At 43.9% G+C, this 20078-nt stretch overlaps 1 protein-coding gene across 1 annotated transcript; it reads right to left on the minus strand.

The window, feature by feature from the left end:
- Positions 1–807: 807 nt before the first annotated feature.
- On the minus strand, positions 808–11273 carry GPX7 (glutathione peroxidase 7). Its single transcript, XM_056845096.1, has 3 exons — positions 11052–11273; positions 3636–3897; positions 808–971 (listed from the first exon to the last, which is right to left on the minus strand). Exons 1-3 carry the CDS (start codon positions 11271–11273, stop codon positions 808–810), a joined length of 648 nt encoding a protein of 215 aa, XP_056701074.1.
- Between the last annotated feature and the right edge of the window lie 8805 nt (positions 11274–20078).

The following is a 20078-nucleotide window of genomic DNA, read 5'->3' on the forward strand; positions in this document are numbered from 1 at the left end:
CCAAATAATTGCTATGGTAAGTAACTTCACAACTATGGTCAAATCTTCAGAATCAGGGAAATTTCCCCTTTCCTCTTGTAGCCACAAGGAACCTGGCCATTGTTTAATCTATTTTAACTTTCCCATTGCTTTTGCTTGCTTTGGAAGATGTGGGCCTGACTCCAAAGAGTACACCTTATTTTTCAATTTAAAGTAAAAAAGCAGGATTCAACCTCTTTTGATAGCATAACCTTTCTTGAAGATGATTGGGTAACATATTCAGGTGAACAGCATTGCACTACTTCACTCAGCAATCTTTTAACTACACAACTACTAAGTATTTTATTTTAGTTTGAAACCATAAAGGAAGTTCACAAAATTTGGTAAAATTTTGTAGGTATCTTCTTTTATTTTGGCACTCGTCATAGACAGAGACAATTTCAATCATCAGTAAAATCACTTCATGACAGCAATATGTTTATTACAGAGGAAGGTCATGAGTTCTTGCAAACAACAACAAAAACGTGATTTTATTTTTACCAGCCTTGTTTGGTGGAGACTGTATTCCCTGAAAAGGGAAAGACAGCCCTTTACAGTCCCAGTGCCATGTGCCTGTCTCCAGCCACTACCCCTACCTCCTAGGAATTAACAATACTCTTTTCATATACCCCAGATAATGGACTGACTAGGACAAACAAACATAATCCTAATTTGTGGATGGGGGCTAGCTGATGTTGCAGGAGTGACCTCTTCACTACATTTTTTTCTTAGGAATGTGAATACAAGTAATACTTAAAGGTATAAAAATGGCAGAGTTGGTTTTCTAAATCACAGTTCATCTTTTTTCTTCCGGATGATATCTCTGATAAGTTCAGTGACGTAAGGTTTTATTTCTTCAACAGTGACAGTAGAATCCCAAGCTTTTACCACTTTTCCACTGGGATTTACTAAGTACTTCCAGAAGTTCCAGGTTGGCTCCTCACCAGTGGATTCTACACAGAAAAATAAACAGAGACAGAGGGTGAAGTTGCATATAATTTTATAATTCTATGACTATTCAGTCGTCAAAGAAAAAAGGTATGTGAGATTAAGACTGGGCCAGATTATGACATGAGGAACATCCTTCTAAACCTATTGATGTCTATCGACAGAAGCCTCCCCATCCATCTGCATAGGATGTGTCTCGACCCCCTCTGGAATCCACTGGGAGGAAACAGGACAGGATGCCCTATCAGCCACCCAGACCTGTGGCGGCAGGACACCTTTCCAGTGCCTGCTATTTTAAAACGATGGCAGCTTGCGAGTGGGGTGAGGTGGGAAAGAAGGGAGAAAGAAATCACCTGTAACAAACATCAACATTTTGTCAGCAGAAAACTTCAAGCCACATACCACAGGCTTAGGCAGGTTTAAAAGGGGGTTAGACAGATTCATGGAAGCTAGGTCAATCCATAGTGACTAAAAGGAACCTCCACGTTCAGAGGCAGTAAACCTCTGAATACCACTGCCAGGAAGCAACATCAGTGGAAGGCCTCAGTCTCTATGTCCTGTTGTGGGCCCATCAACATAACTAGTTGGCCATTGTGTGAGACAAGAGTCTGGACTAGATGGACTACTAGTTCTATCCAGCAGGGCTCTTCTTATGTCCTTAACATATGTCAGCTCCATGAAGAATTCCTGAATGTTAAAAGAGGGGAAGGATTTGGATTCAGGGCTGCAGTGTGGGGGAAGGGGGCTTAACACATTCATCTGCTCTGTTATCATAACAGAAACTCCCCCTTCTCTATTAGACCCAGTGGAGAAAAAGGACCCATATTGAAGTTTTGTAGATTTAGGATTACTTAATTTAAGCACTTTTCTGGCACCAGAAACAGGTTAACAGGTTATGGGTTCATAATATATGTCTCTAAACTTGAAAAAGTAACAGCTGTGAATAGGAGAAAAGGTTTCTGGTAGGAAAGATTTGGTACCCACTGTACATGAGGAAAGGATTGCGAATACAAAGAGAAGAATGGGACAATAAAGGAAAATGGACTGGAATCTCTTCAAGTGATAAAGATGGGTTTAGAGGAGTAACAAGGCATGCCAGTTTTATCCCTAATAGGAACAAGTCCCTGATTTATCGGGGGCAGCCCATTTGTGCTTTGTGGAGTGGGTGGTTTGCTGTGCCAGGCACCATTTTCCATGCTGTGCCTACAAGGTCCCACATGGCTTGCGCAGACCTCTTCTCCCCCATCCAACCAATCGGGGCTGTCTAGCCTTGCTCTGGGGGTGGGGGCAGGCAGGCAGACCTGAGGTAGCCAGCCTTCAGTCTGGTCCACCTGCTCTCTTTAAATTAGACCCCTTGGCGCCCAGGCTGCTTTTGTCCTTGGTGGCTTCCCCACCCAACCCTCCCTTGCTTTAGTTGCATGTTTTGTTCTGGTTACTTGTTTGCCCAGTTCTGTTCATTCCTTTTGCTATCTTCACAACTTGGTAGGCAGTTTTGGCATTGGGGTGGATCTTTTGAAGGGGAAGATTAGGCCTGTGTACTCTACATCCCAGTTGGGGGCCCCATTAAGGGGCCTTGGGGTGTGGGTTAAGGAGGCATTCCTGGCTCAGGGGCTGCTGGCCTCTCCTTGCCCCCAGGAAGCAGGGGGATCACACAATGGCTTCACCCAGATGTTCCCATTTGGCTGCCATCCCAGGTTCTTTTCCCTCAGCAGGTAGGCTGAGGGATGGGTATTCATTGGGTCACTCAGTGCCTTGGATCCATTGCCCTATACCAAGCCAAACCTCTGTATTTGTAATCAATAAAGTTGTGGCCTGTTATACTGACACATGGTGTCTCTGTTATCTGCCTGGCATCCAGCCACCCATTCACAACTGGGGCTGCAAACAAAGCCTACTTTTGACACATCTGGGGAATCAACAGATCTAGGAACAGGCAACCCTTTTCCCTACCACTGAAAAGAAGCTATTCCCAGAGATTTCATAGGCTTCTCCCTTGCAGATGAGTGGGAGAGATCAATCACAATCTTCTTTCAAAGCCTTCTCCCAGAGTGAAACTGCACGTTACATATAGTTCTGTGACCATTTTAAATTATTTTTAAAAAATAGATTGCAGCTGCGGGGGCTTTGATTTCTAGGGAGGGGCTGGTAGCAGCAGTGGCAGGGATCTCTTTCGTCATTCTATTTCCTTCCCTAAGAAAGGGCTACCTGTGAGTTGCTTTTACCTGGTACCAGGAAAAATACAGGTACCTCTACCTTAAAACTACCAATTTGCTTCAACTGCTGCTCATGTTCCGAAATAAAAACAGCTGGAAGTAGAACCTGTAGAGAACCTATCCTCTGTTTAACTTCTGTGAAACAGAAATTTCTCTGGCATTTTGTTTTGAAGGGCAAGGCAATTAAACCTCAATTTAACTCCTATTGACCCTATTGAGTTTCACAGAGATAGAAGATAATCATAACAAATGTTCCTAAAAGAGATTGCTTTTTCATAATTGAACCTTAACTGGGTCAAAAATTTGGATCTTAGACCTTGCTGAATGCTGCCAGTATCTCCCTCCCACACGCCTCAATTATGGCATCCATGTGTATCCTAAATCATATTTACAACTCTCACTATATAACAGTTCCAAGCCACAAATCAGCCGCTTTACTATTTCTGCTGTACTCACCAACTAAATATTTGAAGGCTGGATTCGCACCAGTGCCCGTCACTGCAATCTTGCTGAACATGGGGAAGGAGACTCCATATGTTTTTCGAGCAAAACTCTCAATTTCTTTGTTGCTGTCTGGTTCTTGCTGCCCAAACTGATTACATGGGAATGCGAGCACATTAAAATGATAAGGGCCCAGTTCTCTCTGTAGCTGCTGTAGGGCTTTGTAATGGATGTCGGTGTAGCCGCACTCACTTGCAACATTGACAACTAAGGATGCCTAAAGGAAAAAATAAAAAATTTGAAGTGCAGTTAATTCATTGCCATTCCTTTCATTAGCCCATCGTCTTGCTTTTAACTGCTAAAGTACCTTATGCAGTAATACTGGTTATAACAAGACTTTAATATTTTTATTTTTTATTTTTCGTACTTCTAGCCAGGCAGGGCTCAGGGCGGGTTACAAGATTAAAATTTACAAAACAATAATAAAACGTATAAAACCATACACCATAAAACAGCTCCAATTAATTTTAAAGATGGTTGCCATATGTAAATGCTCACTGCTGCAGATGATGCCAACTATAACACATGACTGGGTTGGCTATCCACCCTCAAACAGATGGTAAACCAAGGGGGTGGGGGAGTAGGGAGGCCAGCACTGATCTCATTTAATCTCATTTAATACTTGTGATATTCAAGATTATTGAATGAAAACTGTTCCTACACTTTTTAAAGAGCATTGAACTTAACTGGGTTAACAGACTGTCCAGGAGTGGGCCCACCCCCAACACCAGAGCTGCCCCCAATTCCCTGGAGCCACAGGATGGCCACTCAGAAACGCACCATGAAGGCAACAGAGAAGTCTGCTATGACAGCAACAACACAGTTTGGGCTCTTTATGGCCCCAATGCTGCTGCTGCCAACTAAGGTTGCCAAGGTGGGGCCTGGAGTTCTCCTAGAATTACAGTTGATCTCCAGACCACAGACCACATTTTCTCCCCTGGAGAAAATGGCAGCTTTGGAGGGCAGATTCTTATGACATTACATCCCTGCCCTTCCCAGACTCTACCCTCCCTAGGCTCCGCCCCTAAATCTCCAGGAATTTCCCACCCCAGAGTTGTCAACTCTACCATCAACAGCAGTCAGTTGTTTAATACAGGTGAAGCCAAAGTCTTGTGGTTACCCCTGTACCCCACAAAGACTAAGACGCTTCAGAGGGTTGGCTGCTTCATTTGGCTCTCATCCCCTTTTGCTTTTTTCCCTGCCTAACTGCCTGGAGCCTCTTCTTCCATATAAGGAAAGTGGCTTCCAAGTTGCCAGCAGGCCTGGAGGAAAATGCCTTGTCCCTTTAATAGAGACTTAATGTGTGGACATGGGCAGCAGAAGCTTGTCATGGCATGGAGTTTTAAAAATGCCACCTGGTAACTGACATCCTATTAAGCCTCTGTTAAAGAGGCAGGACATTTTTTTCTCTGGGCAGTTGGCAGCCCCATTTCTAACCAGTTTAGGGAGGTCAAGCAAGGGACAATATGAACATATGGCTTACCACAGCCTAACAGTAATTTGCTGTAATTCAAGGCATCCCCTAGTTATCTTCTGCATATTTTCACTATTGCCATTAGTTTATAAAACTAGTAGCCTCTTGATCCTAATGCCAATATAAATCCTTGCAGTATCTAAATTTGTCAAAACCTGCATAGCTGCTGCCTGGGTGTTCTCATTATGGTAATATGAATGCTTAGTATTTCCTGAGGCTGTGACACTGGTGTTTGGCATAAAACAAGTCATAATTTTGCAGCACTAAATATACTTGAGCTCCTCTAGGAGCAAAATGAAGGATATTTCATTTATAGTTTCTGAACATGTTGTAGGCTATACGGGAATGAATGGTAGTAGGTTTTGAAGAAGCATATTGAGATGGAAAGTGCTTTGTATAGGATACTCTTTCTCCCTCTCCCTTCCTCAAGATTATTTATTCCAATCCAGTTCAAATTAGCAAAGTATCTATGGTATACTAAACAAAGTATACATTTGGTTCAGTTCTTGAAACCCAAGTTCTTCTCCCTCTGATGAACTATGCCATTTGCTTAAAAGTTCAGGTTGGGATGAAGCAATTTTCCTCTAGGAGAGTTTTTGTTTTTTGTTTTGCCATCTTCTGGGCATGGAGAAGCACTGGGACTGTGCTGGGGGGGGAAGTAGTTGTGAAATTCCTGAATTTTACAGGAAGTTGGACTAGATGACCCTGGTGGTCTCTTCCAACTCTATGATTCTAAGTGACCCCTTGGGCCTTTTCTAGCTTCTAGCAACCAAAACAATTATACAGCAATGTACCTGTCACATCAAACTGAGAAATATATGAACCAAGCTTGCCATCTAGTGTACACTGCAAGCATTTCACACTTTTTTCTTCCAAAAAATGTTGTCTGAAGTAGTAGCTGAAACAAAAGCACCTCCAATTGTAGAAGATACAACTTTTCCAATATGCAGATAGGTCCAAATCAGTGTTGCAGAAAAATTTGCCAACTCCCATTGCTGCTGCATTTCTCCAACAGCTATCTTTTTTTTAAAAAAGTCCCTAAACTTTAGATCTCTGGATAACAGAATTAGTGCCAACAGTACAATCCTGAATAGAAGGGATTGCTCAGGAAGGCATTTAAATGCCAATGGATAAAAATGTTTGGTTTTGTCTGGTATTCCCTTCCTCCCTTTCATGTGTTTTGTTTTTATGTATTTATATGTTGTTTGTTTGCCTAAGTTGGGTGGAAATGTAGCTTTGAAATGTTTCAGATAAGTAGACACAGGGCTTAGAAGGCAAACCACTCTGCTATCACCCTTTGCCATTATGCACTTTTCCTATAGCATGAGGAGCTAATGGTTATTGAATGCCATATATTAGTCAAGGTAAGCTGTTGGTTTGGCCCCAGAAAGCTTTCTTATTGGAGTTCTAGATACATGTCTAGCAGTCTACCACTCTGTTTTTACTCCAGCTTTCCATGTACAAGCTTGGGGTGTTTCTATAGACCTCACCTTCCCATTTTATCCTTGCAACAAACTTGTGATGCAACAGACTAAGAGAAAGTAAGTTTAACCTGGGATCATCCAATGAGATTCATGGTTGAGTGAAGATCGGAACTCCTGTTTCCCCAGTCCTAGGCCATTATACCATACTAGGTCTCAGTTGCTTGGTTATTACTTGTAGACTGATAAATCATGTTGCAATATATTTTCTTTATATGTTATACACATGCAGTACATCTTATGTTGGAACAGTAACAATTCCATACTTCATTTGCGTGTGTCTCTGATGTAGTATTAAGATAAGTAATATTAAGTTAAGAGCCCGAAATACCATTAATCTCCACTTAGAGTTTTGTCTCCAAATTGAAGTTTTTTGAGGGAACATCCTTGTAATCTTCCCATAATCTTCAAGGTCTTTCTGACTTTGCTCCAGTCTTTCAAAACCTGGTATTATATGATCTCTTTGGAAAGATTACAGTCAAAACACATTTGCATATTATGTGGACAGGAAGGTGTGTATTTTTTAAGGTCCTGTCCACTTTGGCGTCATTTTCCTTGCCTCAGCCCCAGCAGCCATTACCACCAACCACACCATCAGGGGGCTTTGGGGGGCGGTTAAAATAACAATTATAACCATTTATTGCCACAGTCTTCTAGTTCTTTTGAATAATCAACTTTCATTAAAAAAATAAGCAGCATACAACAAATTCAGCTGAATCCAGAGGAACTGGAAGAACATGGCAATAGATCATTATCTTATATTCTAATAGCGAAGTCAGCCAAATCGTTGGATACTTAAATCCAGTGACTGGAGCTGTGAACAGGCAAAACAGATCTTTCTACAAACCTGAAAAGGGCCCCAGGTTTGCAGGAAAATGTCAAATCTAAAAAAAAAATACATTGGGGGGGGGTTAAAAAAACCTAAAAATGATAAAATGATCATTTAAAAGTATCTTTAAGCAACGGACTCCTTCAGTGGCTGTTGCTAGGCAACCACAGCATTCCAGGCTTCAGTTTCTGTGAGTAACAGGCAGGGGGAGGGGCAGGGCCTAGGGCTGCCAGCTCCAGGTTGGGAAATTCCTGGAGATTTTGTGAAGTGATAGGAAGGCAGGGTTTGGGGCGGGAAGAGGCCTCAGCAGGGTATAATGTCATAAGAGTCCACCCTCCAAAGCAGCCATTTTCTCCAGGGGAACAGATCTCTGTGGTCTGAAATTCAGTTGTAATTCCAGGTCTCCAGGTCCTACCTGGAGGTTGGCAACACTGGGCCTGGCAGCAACTTCTGAGTGACTTGATACCACCTGATTTGCATGACTCAGCTAGGCCTGGCTGCTTGCTACTGTTCAACAGCACCCACCTTATTAAAGCTAGTGCAGTGTAGTGGTTAAGAGCTTCAGAGCAGAGTCTGCAAGACCCAGGTGCAAATCCCTATCTTGCAGCGTATGCTCACTGGGTGATTTTGGACCAATCACATACCTTCAGCCTAACCTACCTCACAGGGTTGTTATGCAGATAAAAAAGAAGAGAGACTAATGTAAGATGCTTTGGTCCCCACTGTGGAGACAGCGTAGTTTTCCAAGGTAAAGTTTTCCAAGGTAGACAATAGTTTTCCAGAGGGGGGGAGGAGACGGAAAGCTTAAGACAGCAGAGCAGATAAAGGTTGACTGGCTGTTGAGTGGGAAGGAGATATGGTTGCCAACTCCAGGTTGGGAAATTCCTAGACATTTGAGGCGCAGAGCCTGGGGAAGTGACGTTTGAGGAGGGAAGGGACCTCAGAAGGGTATAATATCATAGACTTCAGCTTCCAAAGCAGCCATTTCCTCCAGGGGAACTAGCATTGCCAACCTCCAAGTGAGGGCTGGAGATCACCCAGAATTACAACTGATTTCCAGATAACATAAATCAGTTCCCCTGGAGCAAAAAGCTGCTCTGGAGGGTGGTGTGTATGGCATTATACCCTGCTGAGGTTGCTTCCTTCCCCAAACCTCACCTTCCCAAGGCTCTACCACCAAATCTCCAAGAATTTCCCAACTTGGAGCTGGCCAACCCTAAGGGGACCTGATCTCTGTAGTTGGAAGATTTGTTGTGATTCTGGGAGACCTGGTTCCAACACTGCTGCTGTGGCAGAGGGAGCCGAAGCAGGTGGGAGGCCAATAGGGTGATGGAGATAGAAAGATAGAGTGATGAGGTGGGCAGAAAGAGAAAGTGATGGGCATGGAGGAGGGAGAGTAAGAAAATGGGTAGCAGGAGGAGAAAGAGTGAGAGACTGAGAGAAGTAGGGCGAGAGGGGACGAAGCAAAGGTGGGGATAGGTGCTCCTGCAATTTTCTTGTGGATCCTCACTTGTTAATATATCTAATTTCAATATTGCCCCAGTCATGAATACTTAAATCCAAACACTGGAGCCATGGACAGCTAAGACATATCTTCCTACAAATCTGAGAAAAACTTCAGGTTGGCAGAAAAATCTGAAATCTGAGAGAGAGAGCATTGTGGGATTAACATCCCCCAATGATCAAAGCAGCACCTATAGCTTTAAGAAATGAATGCCTTCAGTGACAATTGCAAGGCAACCACAACACTATTGCCAGTCTTCAAGCCTGAAGGCTCACTGATTTCTGTCAGTAAAAGGCAAAGGGAGGGACGTTTGTAGGGCTATTTTAGCCTTTGAGGGAGGGCTCATTGGCAGCAACTGATGGGCAACTTGCTACCGTGAATTATCCAGGCCCAGCTGCTTACTGCTGTTCAACAGTAGCCACACTACAAAAACCCGTGGTAGACTATTAAATTAAGATCTAGGATACCCAGGTTTGAATCCCCACTCTGCTGCAGAAGCTCACTGGGTGACTGGGTGACACCGTCTCAGCCTAATTTCCTCATAGTGTTGTTGAGGAAAGAATGGAGGGGAGAATGATGCTTTGGGTTCCCATAGGGGATAAAGATGGGGTATATATGAAGTAAATAAATAATAAATATAGCTGAAGATGGGGGCAGTTAAAAGGTATGTTGGTTGGTAGATTTGAAAAGAGAAGGAAACAGGAAAAACTGAAGATGGGGACTGCCAAGAAGAGACAGAGAGAATAGTATGTGGAGGAAAATGAAATACAAGGGGAAATGAAATGCATATGCATGTCCATGTAACTGGGTCCAGCCACTGGCTGGGCCAGACTCATCCCAGGGAGAGGCTGCCAGGGGGAGGGAAGGAGGAAAAGCTGAAGACAGGGGTGCAGGTTAAGGTAGGGTGGTTTGTGGGTGGGAAGGAGAAAACAGGAACGGGGGAGAGGATATGTGAGCTTTCAGGAAAGGGAAAGAGGAAACAGTAGGGTGGGAAGATGAGATAACCCCTGCAGGTCCTTACTGGTCCCTTGCTTGTAATGTTACAGCCAACTATCAGTTATGAAAAAAATCCCCCCAAAAGCATCGGGGGGGGGGGAAACACAAGGGGAAATGTGACTAACAGAAAAGGGCATGCAAAAATTACATTAATGGTTGAAATTGTGAGGCTCCCATAGATTATCTGTTGTGTTGACACATTAAGTCACGCTGATCAAAGTAGGACTTACTTTTGTGTAAACATGAATAAGACTGCCCTATGATATAATAATTGTGTGACTATTTTCTTTTGTTCGTGGTTATAAACAGTAAGGAGTAATCTCTGCTACACATTCATACTGAAGGTGAGGATAGAGGCTGTGGATGCAATCTGCTGAGAAGTTTCCCTGTGCAGACTCCAGTGAACAACTGGGCACGGGCTCATTTCTTATGGAAGAGGGAATTAATAAACCCCTTAATGTCTAACAAGGAGAATTTAAAAGGCACTGTTCGAAATAACTTGTTAACCAGGGCTTGCATCTTCAGCAAGTAACTTTCTACATTTTGGGAACATCCCAAGACTCAATCAAAAAGAGTGCTGATTTGTCTTTCTTAGGTTACAGAATTGCAGATCATTTAAGTGGTCATACTAGAGTTCCCTGTATGCCTCACTGGATTCCCACACGCTTTGCCCTCCATCGCAGATAAACAAATGTCCATTCCTACCCCCACCCCGCGCCCAAGAAAATCCGCATCTTGAAATGTAGGATCTTTTAAACATTCAGAAAGGATGTACTTGAGAAACGTGTCTTCGCATAAGCGGCAGTAATAGAACAGTTTCGTGGTAATGCAAGGTCTCTTGCCTGCCTGCCTGCCTGCTTGCCACGTATGCGCAGAACAGCCGGCTCAGCATCTCAGACATCCAAGCGCGTGCATGCAGTAAGGGAACTTTTTAATGGAGGGATATTACAGCACCAAAGAGACGAAGCCGCAGGCGATGCAAGGCAAGGCGCCCGTCCAGGCCTTGCCTCCCACTCCTTCCCTCTTTCATGCAGACATGCCGGGATGACTCGCCGTTAGTCGTGGGAGAAGAGGCTCGCAAACTTACCGCGCCTCTGTATTTCTCCAGAGAGACCAGCTTCCCTCGGATATTCACCACTTTAAAGGAGTAGAAGTCGGTCTCTTTCTGCTCGGAGGCAGAAAAGGCGAGCCAGAGCCACGCTCCTAGAACGACGAGCATGGCTAGGAGGACGAGCAAGGCTTTGGGGGAAGAAGAAGGCACTTTGGGCTCGGCGCTCTGGGGCTCCGCACTGCCCTCCGGGTCTAACATGCTGCACAGGAGTTCGCCTCGGCCCGCCTCCAAAATCGCAAAGAGCTGCCGGAAAGAAGCGGCTGCTGAAAAAGGGGTCTTGCAACAGTTTCTTCCCTTCCTCGGCGTTCACTGAACAGACGCCGAGGGACAAAAAGGCCGCAAAGGGGAGGGTCGCACGCATAATTGGGTAAAAGTCATTAGACGGAGACCCCGTGTTTAGCAAATTGTGAAAGTGGGTCGAGCGAGGCGATTCTCCCCACAAGATATGGTTCTTTTGTCACACAAATCTTTGGTCCCCTATTGTCGCCCCTGGACAAATGGGGGTTGCATGGTTTTAAAGCAATGCAAACAAATTTGAACAGATGACAATCTGGGATTCAAAGAATTACGTAAATATTTTCAGGTCTTTGGACAGATTAATTTCACCCATTTTGTGCCATCCTCATGGCACCCTGCCACTCCCACCCCCACCTTTACTAAATTCTTCCTTTCATGGCAACCATAGATAGAGAGATAATTCAGATAGGATGATGGAAGAAAACATTACAAAAACTTGGTACAAAAACTTTCACCCTAGTTTGGCCAAATGCAAAAATGGGATTGGTGAACCATGAACACCAATCCCACTTTTTGACCATCTTCAGCGCTCAGAATTAAGTTGTCATATACCTTTAGCCTTAACTGGAGCATCTATAGCAGTCCTACTAAATTAAAGTGGCATCAGTGTGGAAGATATTTCATGTAAATATTTACACAGTTAACCCACACACACTATATTCACCATTCGTATTACTGTTACAGTTTGTTTCCCATTTGAATCCTAACTTTCTTCCAGCAATATACAAGTGTCTAAAATATGTGTGCGTGGCCAAAGAACATACTTTCTTGTGCTATAATACTAAATTGCATATCTGCGTACCCTCAAAAGAGAAGCCCTTGTAGCATTTTGCTCATGGAGAAGGTCCAGCATCTTCCTGCTGTCTCAGTGATTTTGACTGAAGCGCTGATTAGCAAATCTGATTGCATCCTCCTCCATGATTCAGGTGGGCAGTTGGCCCTTTCTTTACTTTTTTTAAAGCAGAGCTTGCAAGTTTTATTCAAGTGTATTTTTCCAAAATAAGTGGGACCCAAGGATGGGGGGGGGGAGTTCTGACTCCTGAAAGCTTATGTTGGAATGAAACATTTACCACATCTAGTTGCTTTTTTGCTGTGTTCAGGTTCAGAAATGCCAGGAAACTTTCATCAGGTTTCCCAAACACAAATGCAAATGCTGTGTAAAATTCACAAGGCCATTTTATATAGCAAAGTTCAGTTGTCATTATCAGGATGACCACAGAGAATGTTTGAGAATGTCTAACACCAGTTTTTTGCTTTAAAGGTTGCATTACAGAGTTGGATACCTCAAGGGTTCAACCCTCCACAATGTCACAAATTCTCTAGATGCAACCCTTGCATGACAAACATTCCAACCCTGTGCCCAGTTATTCCAGTCTAAGTCCATTGGAATCAGTGAGAGAGGAGTAATTCCAGTTGCATTGAAATGCTCATGCACCATGCATATCTAAGGCCCAAAATTACACATTTGTATTTTTAAATTGTTAGATCTGGGTTCCCCAGACCAGTTCTGGTTCCCTGCAGCCACACACCAGCTGTAGGGGATGGCTTTTTAAAAACAAAGGAGAGCCAAAATGGGTTATTTTGGCACACCTCTGTGGGAGGAGGAAGTGGACAATGCCCCTACAAGCCATTTTCTCATACCAAAACAGCGCTAGGAAGGGGAGTTATTTCCCCATTTTTGCTGCTCCACATGCACAGAATACTTCACATGGAACAGCAAAAAAACAAAGAAATATTCCCCAGCACTGTGTTTGAGCAGGAAAACAGCCTGGAGGGAAGACAGGAGCCATTCTTCCCTCCACGGTGTTGTTGTGTGTGATCATTTTGTATTCCCAACTGTATTCTAATCATATTGCACATGCATTTGTTCTGAGCACATGCTAAAAATTATGTGTCATGACTCTTCAGTAGTGCAAAAATGTAGATTCAGGGCACAGATTCTGCAGAGCATTCATCCAATCCCTCTAAGTGCATCATTTAAAAAAAAGATTTGGTATATACGGATGTTCCAGAGCTGTGTGTGTACCACCACCACCCCCAATAATTTGCAGGCACAACATCCACAATTTTTAAATGCAGAGTCCAAACATCCATCCCTTAATACAACATACATCCTCCTTTGCTGCCATTGGTATTACCAACAAAAAACAAATACTTCACAGTAGCCCCACACAAAATCTCAATTCTGTGGAACCTTGTGGATCCTAATGATATATATCAGTCTAATCTGGACTGTTGTGAAGATAAATTGAGATAGCCATATGTACATATAATGTGTTTGGAGGAACTGTAAAGTGTAAAAGTTATTAATAACATTGTAGCCACCTATGGAGGCTACAGAAACCCACTTCTGCATATGTGGCTAACATTTGAAGGTTTTTTAAATGCATGCATTGATTTGGTTGTAGGGAGAGTCTCTACACCTGCCCACTTGATCCCGATGGATACATCATATGAACACTGCCAACAGAGCCGAAGGCAACAAGCCTTAATTGAACTGACTAGGGCTTAATTTCCACCTAATAATCCGTAGGATCAGGCTGCCACTTGGAAATCATTCTGGTTGGCCTCCACATGGGAGATGTAAACTATGCAATGGCTTCACATACTGATCATACAAATCCGTTATCTAATCACAGGCTACATCTGTCCCTGTTGGCAGCATCATAAACTACACAGATCCAGCCAGCCCTGCCCACCCTCACAGAACAGCCCTCTGGCTTCTTTTGCAGGTCGTGGATCCTCAAAACTCTTCCTAGTTCTCATGCAGCAGACTCAACAAAATAAATTAGCCCGTTTCATTTCACATCTGTTTTATGGGCTGCCTGTTTTCGAAAATGTAATTGTGCCCCCTGGATCCACGATTTTTGCAGAGAAACCCTCGGACAAGGGATGTGGACGACTACCGTGCTTAAAGTTACTTTTGGGGAACTGTTCATGAAGGCCTGTTGTGTAGTAGTAGTAGTAGTAGTAGTAATAATAATAATAATACACAGTGGGTAGCCGTGTTAGTCTGTCTGCAGTAGTAGAAAAGGGCCAGAGTCCAGTAGCACCTTAAAGACTAACAAAAATATTTTCTGGTAAGGTATGAGCTTTCGTGAGCCACAGCTCACTTCTTCGAAATACAAAAATATTTTCTGGTAGGGTATGAGCTTTCGAAGGGTATGAGTTTTCAAAGAAGTGAGCTGCGGCTCACGAAAGCTCATACCCTACCAGAAAATATTTTTGTTAGTCTTTAAGGTGCTACTGGACTCTGGCCCTTTTCTAATAATAATAATAATAGAATGGGCTAGCGCAAGACATGTTTTTATAACGCTTGTGTGGTTTCCATCAACATCTGTGTACAGCCGACTTCACTCCAGGCGTATCTCGGGGCTCGGCCTTGGCAAAGAAGACGGGTTCATCCAATAAGCCCCACTGCAGACTCAGTCCCGGAGCTAACTCTCGGTGGTAAGCCGAGGTGGCGCGCAGCGGGGAGGGCTGCTCGGAGCGGAGCTTCAGCGCCCACAACCGTCTTTCGAGAGGCTTCCGCGATCAGACGAAGAGGAGCTTCTGCTGATTTTGCAGGCTCAGACCGGGGGAAAGGAACATGACCCAAAGGGTCTTTCCCAGGGGGAGGGACGCCCTCCGCTGCGACAGCCACAGGCAGACCCGGGGGGGGGGTGCGTGTGCGTGGAGAAGGCGGCTGAGGCCGCCTCTCTCCGTCCGCCGCTCCCCCCCGCTTCTCCTTTCCCCTCCCCCACAATGCAGTGCGCGCCGCGGCTGACATGGCGGCCGGCCCAGATTGAGGCGCTCGCATCGGGGCCTCCAACTACTGGAGCGGGACATGGAGGGGGACGCGGCCAGAACATCCCTGGGGTGACAGCCAGGTACTTGTGCCCGTGGGGGGGGGGGGAAGGAGGACTGGATATATTTTCCACTGCGCCTCCTTTGCACCCTCTTCCTCTCCCCCCCCCGTCTCTGCTTCCGACTCCTTCCTTCTTGGGGTTGAGGTGATCAAAGGCGGGGGGGGGGCCCGGCGGCGGCGGCGGCTTCCCTGCTTTAAAGGCCTTCGTTGGTCTCCTCCTTTCCGTCTCTCTCCCGCCCGCCTCCTTGAGAGTTTTCCGCGAAGGGGGCCCGCTGTCTTCCCAGGCTTCGTCCCAGTTCGACTCTTGGGACCGGCGGTTTCACTTTCCACTCCCTGATTTTGAGTGCGGCGAGAAAGGGGGCAGTTTGGAGTTAAAAGGGCCCTTTGAGGACTCTGCCCTGAGCGGACCCATACTTGGGAGGGCGGAGTCGTTCCCAGGGTGAAGCTTTGCTCGCGCGAAGATTAACACACACAAAATATAAACCATCCCTGGCAAGCCGCTTGGCGGCTGGAGGGGACGGGTGTTGGTTCCCCGGGTCTCGCTGAACGTGTAGGGTGCGTTGCCTGAAATGCAGCGGTCCGGCGGAGTTGTGCGATGCTTTGACACAAGAGTCATCTGATCACGGAGGAAGTTCTTACGCAGGGAGGCTTGACGAGTAGGCTTGGAACTGACCTCCTGTCTCCTTAGTGATTTGCCTTTGGGACTCTGGTGTGCTGCTTTCAGTGCCTCTGCCAGCCTCACCGAACAGCGTATGGGAGACTCATGGGGTCGACATCATAGTTTTTATTTATAGAAGACTGTCAGCGTACCTGATGCTTGACAGTGTTTCTTAAAGGGAAAACCAGATTATTTCCTCAAGGGGTAAATCCAAAATAAGAGGGGTGGCCTTGCAAAGAAACAACAGCAGGAAGAATTCTTGGTATGATGGTGCCATAGTGTTGGGGAGTGGGGGAAGAGTTCAGGACCTTCTCTTTCTGCGACGCCAGCTAATTAGTTATGATTTGCATTCCGTTGATGGGGGAAATAATGGGTTTCAGGCTGGCTTTGCACCTAACAAGAGAAGCAAGTACATGTCAAACATTAGCCTGTGCCCACTTCAGCCTGCTGTGTACACCACGGAAACACGCTGTGCGGTGTTGGAAATGAGTACTTCGCTTACTGCAAGAAAGAAGCTGGTATAGTGTACAGTTGTGTGTATCTTGTGAGGTTGCCAAGACCAATTTTGTAGTCAAGCCAGAATAGAACAAGATAATTTCTGATCCTGGAGTTGTTACAATTATGCTTGTCTTTGTGCCTGTGTTCCATATTATAACATCTTATTAACTGTCAAAGGACTTTAAGGTTTAGCTGCTTGATGACTGGAAGAATATTTAACAATGCTAGGTTTCTACATCAGTCTTAGGAGCAAAAATTATGCTTCAGGTGTCACACCCAGTATGGAGCTGAAGAATCATTCACTGCCCTTGGCCAACACCAGTTTTTGTAATAATTTTGTATGGGAATACCCTGCAGTGGTGGTGGTAGTTGTTCCATGTGTATAGATGGCATAGGAGGGGTGATGTTTGTTTTGTTTCTGTAATAGGATTGAAAGAAGTGTGCTACCCATTCAGGAGCCAATGGCAGCAATCCTAAGAACACTGCCTAGGACTAAGCCCTATTTAATAAAATGGGAATTTTCTAAGTAAAGTTGCTTAAGTATCTCCTAAAATTAGGGTAGTGGCGAAGGGAATAATTTGGATACTTGTTTAACAGCAGGTTTGGAAGGACTATGTTGAATATTTAATGACTAGGCACCCTTTTTGTTTATACCTATTTAAATATGATTTTTGTGGATGTCAGTACAGCTAGTGAATACTCATTGGACTCATTCAATGATGCTTCTTGTGCACTTTTTGTTGTGAGATTACGCATGATAGGCAGAATATATTGAGTTTCCTGAGAGTTGGCAATGAACTCTGAACAGTGAAAGGGAACCCTGAACTTGATTGAAAGTGAAAGTTAACATTGCTTTAATATTGTCTTTATTCTTTCTGAGGACTGAAAAATGCAAGGCTCAGATGCCAGTGCTGCCTTGCTGGAAGCGCTTTTCCAGCACAAGTCCTCACTCTGGTGCTGATGGGGGCTTTCCCGGGGGCGGAGGTGACATTAGTCAGTTCCCAAAGCATTTTCTGCCCAGGAATGCCCCTTTTTTGCAGCCACAGAGTTATGCCTGCAAAAAGGCAGGCATAGCCTCGTGGAACTCTATGGAGATTTCCATGGCATTTCTCACCCCCCCCCCCACAAATTCTGTTTTCAGCTTGCTGTACTTGGCAGCAAACTGCTCCGGAGGTGGTGCAGCTGCGCTGTCCCCAGGCACCACTTAACCCCCCCCCCTTAGGATTGGGCTGCCCAAGTGTGAATCCCAAATGTTTTAAAAAAACATCCTCCCATGAGATATTTTAGAAATCAGAGCATGCAAAAGCATAGTAGCTTTGTAGCTATTTATTTATTTTCTTTCCAATTCTAGACCCTAATTGTTATTTGTTACTTTTTAGTTTTATTGTGCAAAGAATTTTCTTGGTTCAACAAAATAAAATATTTTCTGTAACTACTACATTCCTAAGGTGTCCTTATTACTAAGGATCTGTTGATCAAATAAATAAATCAATAGTTTAGTTTTATGTAACACTGATTTGTACAATAGGAATATCAGATATTTTCCATTGTGAACATATCTGTAGATAGGCTGCTAAGAGCAGGTTTACCTACGAGTGTAGGGAAGGGACCAGGAGTCTCCTATCCTTTCACACTTCTCCAGAAGTATGAATGAGTGCTCATGAAAGTTGGTTTGAGACATCATTTCTTCTTTTCCCCATTCCACAGAGTGGGTTACTGTAAACCAGGGGTTCTCGAACTTTCTGAGCCTTCTGGCACATTTGGAATTTTGACACAGCATGGTGGGTGCAGCAACAAAATAGTTGGCACAAAATGGCTGCTGCAGGAGGCGAAGCCAGCCACAAAATGATTGCCACAGCATAACTTCAGTAACAGTGCAGATCCTTGTGCTGTGGTGGCAGCTGCTGCCAAAGCAACATTTTCAAAAATCTGTACAGCCAATCAAACTGCCAATAGTAAACCAGAATATTTGCTGAGCAAAAGCCCTACCTGATCCCACCCACTTCCTAAAAACACTTGGTGCGAGAGAAGGTGTCAGCAGGCACCATGGCGCCCACGGGCACCACATTGGGGACCCCACATGAAATACACGAACCACAAATGAAAATAAAGGCAGTGTGATATCAGTACACGCAGAGAATCTAAAAGTCTGTATGGTTTTGAAAACATGAATGTTTGTAGATAATATCTTTTCAAGTTCAAAACCCAGAGAAGCTCTGGGATGGTAGATGATACTGTCTCATAAGCTCACTTTACCCCACTGATGCTAATCCTTTTGGGGCGAAACTTAATGTGATTCTATCTGATGAAAGGAGCTTTGACTTATACCTTGGAATTCTTTTAGTCTTTAAGGTGCTAGAGGTCTTTTGGTTATTTTATGAGCTTAAATGTATTAAGACTTTGCTCTCAAAAGTGTTCTTGGGCGTTGGACATTGAGGATGGAGTAACTTTTAAATATTTTATTTTTGAATTGAAATTATGTTTTGCATTAATTTTATTTGTTAACATTTTAATCCCTACTTTCAGCATCCAAATTATTCCCTAGATTTCCCAGTTTCTTGGATTAGAAGTGAATCATAAATATATGAACTCGATTATTTGCTTGTTACATTAGTCCCTCAATACTGACAATCAGTTATATAAAAATACTGATTTGGTGATAATATTAGAAATACATAGATAATTATGAAATTATTGCGAGGTGAGCTATCTATCTCTAATTTCATTTTGGCTATCAGGCCTTGCATTTCTTTGTTGCAGCATTTGCATTTTGCACGCATGCCTATGTTACCTATAGGTAGAGAATTTTCATTAAAATATTCCCAAACTGGGTCTCTTTTATGGCCTGCTGCCATTATAGGTTTTCTCCTCCAGGGAGAGAATAATATGATAAACCTTAAACTATACACACAAAAATCCTAAGGTTTGTAGAATATTCTGCTGAAAAGGTTTCACTTTAATTTTTACTGCTTGATTCTCCCTCCTCACACTTCGCTCTTTCTGCAGATCTATTCCACTCCAAACAATCTTCTATTCATTGAACTTTGTGAAACTTAGCATTTAAAAGGTAAGGGGTTGATTCTGTACATAGATTTGCAAAGGAATAATGTGATTAAGGTCTTTTTATCAACTCTGTAGGTTTATTATATAACATTTTTGCTGTGAAGAAGAGGCAATGGAACGGGGCGGGTGGGGGGGAAGAGGCTTGAAGTAATGATGGCATTCCCCCATGAGTTTTGTGGACCCCTACTTGTAAATTGTAATATTTGTATTTGTAATATTATTTTTAATCATTGTGGCTCAACCTTCTAGGTTCCTAGCCTGTTTTACGGGTTGGGTATAGCTCCATTTGTTTTGTTGGTTGCAGGTAGGAAAAAGACTATGAGGTTTTTATAGCATCCTAGGGGATGAGTTGCAATATGCTGCCCTCCTTGTAGCCCTGTTGTGTGTTTGTACCTGGATTTCTGAGATATGAGTGTTCTGAGAAGGCAATTATTAGTAGTGCGTGCTTCCAGTATTTGTTATTAGGTAAAATGAGTACCCAGATTGCTGGGGGTAAAGGTAAGATGACCGGGGAAGGCACTGGCCAACCATCCTGCAAACAAAGTCTGCCTTGGAAACGTCGGGATGTGACGTCATCCCATGGGTCAGGAATGACCCGGTGCTTGCACAAGGGATCTTTACCTTTTATTGTGTAAAGTAC

Source organism: Euleptes europaea, chromosome 2 (genome assembly GCF_029931775.1).
Source record: "Euleptes europaea isolate rEulEur1 chromosome 2, rEulEur1.hap1, whole genome shotgun sequence".
NCBI lineage: Eukaryota > Metazoa > Chordata > Lepidosauria > Squamata > Sphaerodactylidae > Euleptes > Euleptes europaea.